This window comes from Pundamilia nyererei, unplaced genomic scaffold (genome assembly GCF_000239375.1).
Source record: "Pundamilia nyererei isolate P.nyererei 1_Seehausen unplaced genomic scaffold, PunNye1.0 scaffold00506, whole genome shotgun sequence".
Classification (NCBI taxonomy): Eukaryota; Metazoa; Chordata; class Actinopteri; order Cichliformes; family Cichlidae; genus Pundamilia; species Pundamilia nyererei.
In genome coordinates, this window is record NW_005187907.1 from 12787 (window position 1) to 23834 (window position 11048).

General features: G+C 36.9%; 1 protein-coding gene across 1 annotated transcript in view; it reads right to left on the reverse strand.

Annotated features, from left to right (window-relative positions):
* Window positions 1-2549: 2549 nt before the first annotated feature.
* The window catches only part of col13a1 (collagen, type XIII, alpha 1), a 117384-nt gene continuing 108885 nt past the window's right edge, over window positions 2550-11048 (reverse strand). The window contains exons 35-36 of the mRNA XM_013916199.1: window positions 9616-9654; window positions 2550-4271 (exon numbers count right to left, since the gene is read on the reverse strand). Coding sequence (XP_013771653.1) covers window positions 4239-4271; window positions 9616-9654 — 72 coding nt within the window. The 3' untranslated portion in view covers window positions 2550-4238. The remainder of the gene's footprint in view (window positions 4272-9615; window positions 9655-11048) is intronic.

Below are 11048 nucleotides of genomic sequence, written 5' to 3' on the forward strand. Positions count from 1 at the left end.
CGCACTTTTTGAAGAAAATCTAAGACTTTTAAGTGCGCCTTATGGTCGTGAAAATATGGTAAGCTTTTACGAGTCGTCAAGCCATCACCACAAGTCTTAAAATCCATGCATGCGTCACTGTCAGAGCTTCAGTTCAGAGTTGAGCCAACCGGTCAATGGGTTCAACTCATTCATCTAAAAAGGTCTTTCATTGTCAGAAATTTCCTTTGATCTCTTCTCCCACCATCCCTTCCACTCTATGGATTCCTAGACCACGTTATTATGTTTGCTAGCCTGCCTATCAGTTATATTCCTTTCCTTTGGGTGGCACTGTCACTTGACATTCGCTCTCTCTGCACAAGTCTTCTATCCTGTCTTCCTTCTCTCCCCAACCGGTTGCAGCAGATGGCCCCGCCCCTCCCTGAGCCTGGTTCTGCCGGAGGTTTCTTCCTGTCAAAAGGGAGTTTTTCCTTCCCACTGTCACCAAAGTGCTGCTCATAGGGGGTCATATGATTGTTGAGTTTTCCTCTGTATGTATTATTGTAGGGTCTACCTTACAATATAAAGCACCTTGAGGCGACTGTTTGGCGCTGTCTAAATAAATTGAATTGAAAATTGAATTATTACTGCAGAGAAGTTGACTCCATACATAGACACACATAATTCTATTTAAAGTAAAATTCTTTATTCTGAGTCAGTGACAAATTGCTTCGACGTTGAATTGAACAGTGAATCTGTGTCAATCAGTGACAACAGCTGCCATTTTTAGGATTATAAAAATGAAAAACATTCCTCTGGAAAACAAAAGCAAAATCAACATTCTCTTCTGACTCCACCCTAAATTAACAAATTGCTGTGTGTCACGGAAATTTCTACCATGACACAATTCAGGTTAGTGTCATGGTAGCACAGACACATATCTTTTAACTTTGCTGGGGAAAAATATTAAATGGACAGTACATCTAATGATCTATTACCAAAATAAGAAAAAAATAAACAGGCTAAACAGTAGCATGCAAATTCTACATTTAATGCCCACGTCCTCTCTGTCTCAAACTTTCAAATCAAAGAAATTATATATCAAGAATTATACTTTGAAGTAAAGTAAATTAACTGTTTATGCACCAATTCATTTAAAATAGCTATTAATATATATTAATTTAAATAGACAGCAAGAAAAAACCCACCGCAGAATGTGTGAGGGCTTGATGTAAAGAGCTCTGTGGGGAATTGTCATTATCAAAGAACTTTAAACTTTTAGTATGAATACCTCTACCTCAATGTCTTGGATCACCTTTGTGAAATACTTGGATTCTGTGAATTTCTCTAAGCTTCCTGGAGTTCTTGTAATGGCTTTTATATCGACTCCAGCATCCACATAGATGTTACATACACATGTTGCTGGGTTAGAGCTTTACATGATAAATTCACAATGCAATTGTTGGCAAAGTACTACTTTTCAGCTTTTCTAGAAGAACTTACAGATGGTTAATCAAAACCTGTATTGTATATGTTCACATTGTTCTTATGTTGCATAAAACAAATTCCTGCAACAAGATTAGTCATTAGCCTTTTGTTGCAACAACGTATCAGTAATAAATTGGTACTTTGAATAAACCATGCAAACAAAAAATCAGATAAAGTCAAAAAACAGAAATGTAGAGGCTTAAAACAGAAAGCGCTAAATATTTTTTAGATACAAAATCTGTTGCAGCACAAAAAAGGGGAAACATATTGAATGCAAGTTGAAAGAAAACATAGCTGAAAACTGTAACATAAATTAGAACAAGTACTTTTAAACAAATCATCAAACAATTATATCTTCTGCCTTATGGCTGAGAACTCAGGACACTGCAGCTTAAGTGATCAGGTTATTGAAGTGTATCATCTTAAGTAATGCACATATTGCCAAAGAGTTCCTGCTGGATACTGGGTTTGATAAAGTCACAAATTACCAGAGGAAAATGTTTGTTTCCTGACTGGTTGGCAGTGGTTTCTGAAAACTGTTGTCTTACTGGGTGGAGGTACAACTTTCCTGTTTGTGTTGCCCTCTTCATAGTTTCACTACAGCTAGGAAAGTAGCTAACCAGAGCTTGTAGATAAGTCCACTGGTTTTGCAAACTAGTTGGGCATTACACATTTTCCCTAGCAACAGGTGGTTGTCGGGGGGTCAGTGACTGGTACAAAGGCCTGTATAACTGGGGCATCATGTGGATGGGGGCTGCATGTCTACAAAACCTTAATAAGTACAGCTAAGGGACAAATGTAATTAGATTTATAAGCAGATAAACCAATGATGCAACTAAACATATAAAACTGATTATATAATACACAATATACATTGCACAACCAGAAGGTTATTTGGAGATTGCAAAAATGGACTTGGTGGAGGATGCAGTTTTAGACAAAAGATCCAGATCTAATAGACAAACAGTTAAATAAATAAAACACCAATTCAAAAAAAAAAAAAATCAAATAAACAAAACAGCATATGATTAGCTAATAAACAACATTATTTGACAACCAAAGAAAACAAACACAATATTTAACCCATTTAAATGAAACAACAACATTATTTCATAGACAGCACTGTCAGAAAAGAAATAAATGTGATAGAAGTCTTTTCTTTACTAGTATTGGGGTTTTTTTTGAAGCTGCATTACATAGAAGCATAGAGCTGCCAGCCAGGCAAAAGAAAAATAGAGCCATATCACATTATAACGTGAAAAGTTTATTGTTCTAACAATATACTTTTCACATTTGAACAACATATTATCACATTATTACAATATAAAATTTATATAGTTATCATTTTTGTTATAACGTGATAATTATGTATGTTTTAATATGTGATATTATGTTGTTCAAATGTGAGTATATACAATAAAGTTTTCATGTTATAATGTCATATAGCTCGAATTTTCTTTTGCCTGGATGGCAGCTCTACGCTTCCGTAGTGTTGACACTTATGATTTATGTTTAAAATAATATTGATTGAAGCTACGTGATTCATAATTTCGTTTTAAATTTTAATAAATATAACTATAATTTTCCAGGTGCACTTGTACACAATGAAAAAAATCAAACATCATTCTTTTACTAATGAACTCCAAAACTGAAAAATCCCCATAAAATAAAATACGACTTTGACCCGAGTCTGTTTACATGGCAGCTGTCAGGATGACATGGAATGCTTCTGTACATCTGAACTACAATAACAGGAAGGTGAAATGCTGACAAGTCATTTTATGCTATCTCAATGTACAGTAACAAATGAGCAAAAAGATTTAAGCTGTGTTGTTTTTAGATGGAAAAAGAGTAATTACATTTCAATATAATGGGTAACAAATGTGACTTTTCTGAGCCAGAATAAGTGATGGGGCTGGACATATGGAAGATGCAAATGTTAAAATTATGTAATTTCTGGTAAACAATAGGTCAAAGTATTTTACAAATTATACATTTCTCAAGAAATCATTAGTCAAGATATGAATACCACCCTTTCAGAACTGTGATGCGTATTCACTACTTAAAAGATGTTTAATTCATGCACTCCATTTACACGCTACGTACAATTATACATTAAATTCTCATCTTGTACAATACATACATATACAGCAGTGAACATGGCGTTCATACAAAAAAGTAAAAAATATCATATATGAGAACAAACATGATGTGCGATGCTGGTATCACACATCATACATACAGCACAATCATTCAAAAATGGTCATAGCTGCAGTTAAAGGGATTTTCTTTTTAAAAAGGCAGTGTGTCAACTAGTATCAGTAAGGAATCATCAAGTGGGTCTCCCTTTGCATTTTGGTTTTTCATGGAAACACATGGCATATATCTGCTCTGTGAGCTGCTCTGAATTCTTTATCACAGTTACGGTAATGATTTCAAATCAAACACAACACATTGCAAGTGACCATGCTTTTTTTAGGTGATAAATAGATGAGTCAGTGGAACAGATCAGCAGGTAGTCTCGACCTCTAGCTCTCTGTGGTTGTGATAGTCGCATTGCTGTTCTGTCCAGAAACACTTCAATGACCAACTACACCATGGAGCAAATGTTCTACTATCCAGTCTTTTTGAGGTTACTGTGTTCAGCAGAGCATAGCCACCAGAGTCTCTGACACTACTAGCCCTGTGCCCAGCCTGCAGGAAAAAGTTGAAAAGCCAACTGGGTAAAAACTGCAAACACTATATCCAAAGTTTTCCTTTTGGTTGCTTGTGGGAGATCATCTGCAGTAGTGCTACTTCTTTGCCAGTTGGAAAGGATGTTGACCCTTTAAACATGAGCACAGTTTTAATAAAAATAACAGAGCAGCAGAAATATTAACATTTCGACTGAACTTATGTACTGGACATCTCTTCCCTACTTCCTGCTGCTAAAGTTCTGATTTACTCCAGCCATAAAAGTGGCTAAATAGTCAATATATACATATATACATTTCTCCTATAGTTTTAGTACTTACAGTATAATTTTTGTCTCATTTCCTGTAAAATATCTCAAAATTAAGCTAGATTTAGCTGCTAGATTATATTTATTTCATACTTAAGTAATTTTAAGTACTGCACAATTTCCTAAGCACTTTTCCTAAGCACTTTAATTATTTGTTTCCCATAAAAGCCTGACTTGCTCCCTACTTATTGTAGAGGTCTAACTCTATGTGTATATAAATATAATTACATTGTAATTTCAAATAAAATACACGGAAATTCCTTTTAATTACAGAGGAATCATGCTGTTAGTCACCGGGCATATTACAGTGTTACCTAGTGTCCTGAACTTGTTTGCAAGACACTGTTGAAAACAAACATAGATTGTATTTCCTTTCTTTGTAGTTGGACCTGAAAACAGGGTTGGATCTTTGGTTTCATTCTATAATACTGGACTTACTTCTCTACGAAGGTTTGAACTTTGAGAGTGTTTAAAGAAGAGTGAAAGTGTGAAAATGTTCATGCCTGTCTGAGAAAAGTGTATAAAGTGTGTAGTGAGGGGTTTTACAGCCTTAAAACATCTATAATGATTGCAAAAAATAAAGTTGGCTACTTCGCGGATTTCACCTATGGCGGGTTATTTTAAGAATGTAACTCCCGCGATAAACAAGGAACCACTGTATACCAAAAGATTCTGGACAATTTAATTCTCCTAACTTTGTGGGAATTGTTGGGAGATGGCTCCTTCTTGTTTCAACATGACTGCACACCAGTTTACAACGTAAGTCCTGACCTCAAGCCGATGGAACAACACTGGGATGAATTACAGCAGAGACAGTGAACTCAAATGCAAGACTGCAATGTCAGTGTCTGATCTCACACATGCACTTCTGTGTAGAATGATCACAAACTCATATAAACACACATCTTATCCTTGTGGAAAGCCTTCCCAGAAGAGTTGAAGCTGTTTAGCTGCAGAAGCTAGCAAGCATCATATTAAACCCTATGGATTAAAAATGTTGTGGCATGGGAACAACGAACTCGACCACATCTTAACACTTTTCACACACTCTTTTATTCTGGTTGCTTGTTCTCTGTACACTCGGCTGCAATTTTGCAGCTGCACGACAACAACGTCAGGACCCAGTTCTTTTGTCTTTTATGCAGAGGAGGCATGATGACCTGATTGAGCTCGAGTGTATCAGTCTCCCCCGCAGCCACACCACAAATCCCACCCGCCACAAACGGGATGTCACTCAAGGTCATATATATGTGTGTGTAGGCAGTGGAGCAAATACTTTTGGCAATTTAGTGTATATCTGCACTGAGCCCAACGTGCATTAAATATGACTCATGTCAATGCAAACACTTGATGACATAAACATTTGTAGTTCTATACAAAATATACCTTGATGCAAATACTTGTTCACAGTACTGTGTATGTAAGAGTGTAGAAAAGCTAATTTTTTGGATTGAATAATTGAATACTTTTAGAGTATACCGTTTGTTTTTTTTGCTCACGCAGTTTTCCCTATTTTACTGGCAAAGGGCTACCTTTAACCTCTGTCAAACATTACAGGAAAAACAAGTGCAGCGGCTGGTTCTTTACCGTCTGTGATGATAACTATACTAATCTACATTTATAATATGTAGGACAGCATAGAATTTGAGTAAAAAAATGCCACGTATTTTATTAACATACAGTTTTAAACCTCTTCAAACCTGGATTGCACTGAAGTTAATGACATAACAACAACCTCACAACATAAAACAATGCAATCCTCTAGAGCGCAGATTAAACAGGGTCTACCATTTGGATTGTGATACTCTGTAACTAATGGGTACACTTAAATTATTTTTAGTCCAAATCATTATAAATGTAAACTTAATTATGACTGTCACTGAACAAAATAAATATTTTAAATATCTGAGCACAAGTATGCATGATAAATATCAGAGCAAAAACAAGGCTAACTGGTGACTAAGTTAATTTAGGTGCAGCAAAATGACACAATGAATATTTGCTGGGAAGGATCCAACAATAATCTCTAATGGCAACATCAAATCCAGGCAGAGCACATCACACACAAAGCTTTGTCAAAGAGCAGCATATAATGGATTCATTTCATCCGCTCACTGTTGTTAATGAGGTTAATGAGAACAGCTGTTACAAAAAGTGTTTGTGGATAATAAAAAAAAAGGATGTACATTGTCCAATAAGGTTACAGCTTTCTTCATAACAGGATGAGACTATGAGGAGATTGCAGCAGCAGCAGCCTTAAATGAGAGTGGCAATGTTTGGGGTGAATACTAGAAAAAAAACGGCACTAGGATACCGAACCCAAGGGTCATAAAACAGGAGAATTTGACAAAACTATTTAGAATGAACTAAACGTAGAGGAATAACACAAAGCAGCAACACAGAGCTGTTACTTTCCTGTTGTGCAATTGGACATTTAGTTTACAGGATCAATCTTCTTGGAATTAAAATTGTTACAAAATCTTGGTTGATGCCCTCTTTCTTGACATAAGTGTTAAAAGCACTTTGCAATACTGGATAACTTAAAAACAGTTTAACAGCACTCTACGTTTAGATCTCCTAACTGATGAACTCATCACTTTGCAAAGTTTGGTCTGGATATAATGCAATGGGCGACCTCTTCAGCTGAATAGGAACGGCAACACAGACCGGCCAAAAAACTGTGACTTAAAGGTTTATCTTTTCCCCCCAAAACGACTGTTAAAATGACCAATTTTACAGCTTAGAGCCAGCCAGTTACAAAAACTTCAATTTACATAAATAAGGCTTATCCAAATGGTTGTTGCTACTTTGATTTGTGTGCTGATACAGACAACTGTGGCTGATCACGTCTACAGACAAATATGAAAATAAATACATAAATAAATATCACAAAGAGGTCAAATACTTTTTCATACTGTAGCCGTATGTATGCAAGAGACAGAACAGCTATTTTCTCGATTTAATAACATAATACTTTTAGAGTACACCCTTTTTTAAACTTCTAAAAATGTTAAACTTCTGATAACATGAGTCAACTTCTGCAGGTTAATTGTCCCATACACAGCTTCTCTCTCATTTAGCTCACTTCTAAACTATATGAAACTACATGTATAATATGCAGGACAGCAGAGAATTTGATTTGAAACATACAGTTAATAAAATATATGGCAGCTGCATTGCATTCTTGCTAATGGTACTAAGATCCTACACAGCAAAAAACAAGTGAAGCAGCTTGTTCTAACAAACAGTATGGCTTGTTACATATTACAAGAGTTGTTGTTTCTGTTTTGGTGAGTGAAATTCTATTTTATTGATGTTCTTTACTTAGCACTAAAAGCCAGCACACTGCTGACACGAAATGCAGCTTCCCACCAAAACTTGCTAGGATTAGCTGATAATTTTACACTCCAAATACAGTATCCCCAGAGTCAAACCTCACGGGCTGACATCATGGTAGTTACACTCTCCTTTGTGTTTACTACATAATATGGAATTATATAGTAAACAAAATAGTATTAAATAAAACTTTTTTTATATTGTAGATTCTTCCTAATAGCCACGCTTTGCTTTGACTACTGCTTTGCTCACTCTTGGCGTTCTCTCCATGAGCTTCATGAGGTCGTCACCTGAAATGGTTTCCCAACAGTCTTGAAGGAGTTCCCAGAGATGCTGAGCACTAGTTGGTCCTTTTGCCTTCACTCTGCGCTCCATCTCATTCCAAACCATCTCCACTGGGTTTAGGTCAGGTGACTGTGGAGGCCAGGCCATCTGGTGCAGCACTCCATCACTCCATCACTCTCCTTATTGGTCAAATAGCTCTGACACAGCCTAGAGGTGTGTTTGGGGTCATTGTCCTGTTAGAGAATAAATGATGGGATGGCATGTCACTGCAGGATGCTGTGGTAGCCATGCGGGTTCATTGTGCCTGAATTTGGACTCATCAGACAAAAGCACAGATTTCCACTGGTCTAATGTCCATTCCTTGTGTTTCTTTCCCGAGCAGTAGAGGGGACTCTTGGTCTGCCTTTCCTGGGGCGGTCCTCATGTGAGCCAGTTTCATCATAGTACTTGATGGTTTTTGCGACTGCAGAGTCTTAGCAATGTTCCGGACTGACTGACCTTCAGTTCTTAAAGTAATGATGGACTGTTGTTTCTCTTTACTTAACTGATTGGTTCTGTCAAATAGAGCTGTCAGCCATGCACCAACCTGACTTCTGCACAACACAACCGATGGTCCCAACCTCATAAGGAAGGCAAGAAATTCCACAAATGAACCCTGACAAGACACACCTGTGAAGTGAAACCATTTTGGGTGACTACATCATGAAGTTCATTGAGCCAAGGGCCAAGGGTATGCAGGGCTTTCAGCGAGGCAAGGGGTGGGATCTAAAATATAAAACATATTTAGAGTTATTTATCATTTTTTCAGCTTGTATCTACTCACACTGTATCCCCTACAGTGTGAGTTGTGGTGGTCAGCATGCCTAGGAAAGCTGGAAGTGAATATGTGACACTGCAGTATAGTAGTTACTGGACAAACATGAGATTGATCTCTTATGTCTTCATGTTCTTCGGTTTAATATGAGCACAACAGTCTAAAATTCAAAGTGCGCATTTAAAATAGCTTCCTGTCCCTGTGTGAACATATAGTAAAATTTAAACTAGTCTATATGCAGTGCTTGCTCTCATTATTATAGTTTTCAACACTTTGTCAGAGGAGAGTTCAACCAAGACTTTCCAAGGCTAAATTAGAAATGTTGCCAGCCCCACATCCCAGTGAAGCATGGTCTATCACAATAGAGCAAAACATAATGCAATAAGTTAAAGAGCATTATTCTCTTCACAAAATGCAAATTCAGCCACATTATCATTTTTCTTAGCCAATCATATAAAACAATGCATAGATATATAAAAAACATTACATACACACCGTCATATTTATTAAAATAAACAATATGTACAAAATTGCCATATATATTTATTTTTTCCATGTATAATAGAATAGTAATAGTAAAAAAAATAAATATCCTATGTACATCACACAAGCCATTCCAAAGTTATCGTCACTGCAAGGAAAAACAAAAGGCAAAATGTTAGTTGTTAGGTCACACAATGTTCCCCATGAAGTTAGCATGTCAGGCAAAAACACAATGCTGTGACAAACGTACTTTATTCCAACATCCAGGTACAGGTAAACCATCATCTCCCTGGAACATGTAGAGTAAAAAAGAGACAATATTAGAAGCAACAATGGACAGTATATTGAATCATTTTACAATTATATGAAAATAAAAACACATTTTGACCACCCAGCATTCTACAAGTGCAACTCATGCAGATTTTGTAGATTCCTTCAGGCCTGAAAACGACTCTATAATTACATCTAAATAGTTTAAACCTGAACAATAGCTATTCTGTGAAGAATTATAAATGTCAGCACTGAGTTTGTATCAATGCTAATGAAACAAATACAGCTGGAAGAGCGGAAGCAACCTGAGATATGTTGACATGGTACAAACAGTATTTATTTCTGCAGTTTTCATTGATGAAATTACATTTGTGTGTCCTTTCAGGATGAAATCTGGGACTACAGCTGTTGCAAGTTGTACAGAAAAACACTATCACCATAGCAACAACCATGCATATTATGGCATTTACAGACTTTTGCTACAATAAGCAGGTAAAGTCAACAGCTATTTCCCAATTCATAGGCCGCATCCTTCAGAGGACCTGGCCTTTGCGGTCTTCATGGGCCGAATTTGGACAGCTCTTGTCGTGTCGCTGTGACGTAATAGACCTACAAATGTGGCCTCAGAAGGATGCGGCCTATGAATTGGGACATACCTAATATTTTACCGATTCCCAATTTTTTTTCCAAAAGTATGTGACAGATAAAACTTTGATGTCTCCTTCACAAAAAGGAAAACCAAGAATTTTAGGTGCCTCTATACTTAGAGATATATTTGCTTTAACACACGGGCTGCTGTGATTCAGACTGAGCCTTTTCAGTTGTCAGTCTGTGAAAGGAATAATACAGGGTGGGCCATTTATATGGACACACCGTAATAACATGGGAATGGTTGGTGATATTAAAGTCCTGTTTGTGGCACATTAGTATATGTGAGGGGGCAAACTCCTCAAGATGGGTGGTGACCATGGTGGCCATTTAGAAGTCGGCCATCTTGGATACAACTTTTGTTTTTCCAATAGGAAGAGGGTCATGTGACACATCAAACTTATTGGTAATGTCACAATAAAAACAGTGGTGTGCTTGGTTTCAACGTAACTTTATTCTTTCATGAGTTATTTACAAGTTTATCTTTGTTCACAGCCATTGACATGTCGAAGAGGTTAACACGTGAGGAGCGGATCGAAATTGTGTTGATATCTGGTGAACGCAGTAACAAGGTCATTGCAGCAGATTTCAATACAAGACACCCTACGGGACCACCCATCTCCCATGCTACAGCTAGCAAACTGCTTGCTAAGTTTCGTGAAACTGGTTTAGTGTTGTCAAAGGAGCTTGCAAAGAAAAGCGTCTGGACTTCTTTAAGTTGCTTGAAGACGTTTCACCTCTCATCCGAGAAGCTTCTTCAGTTCT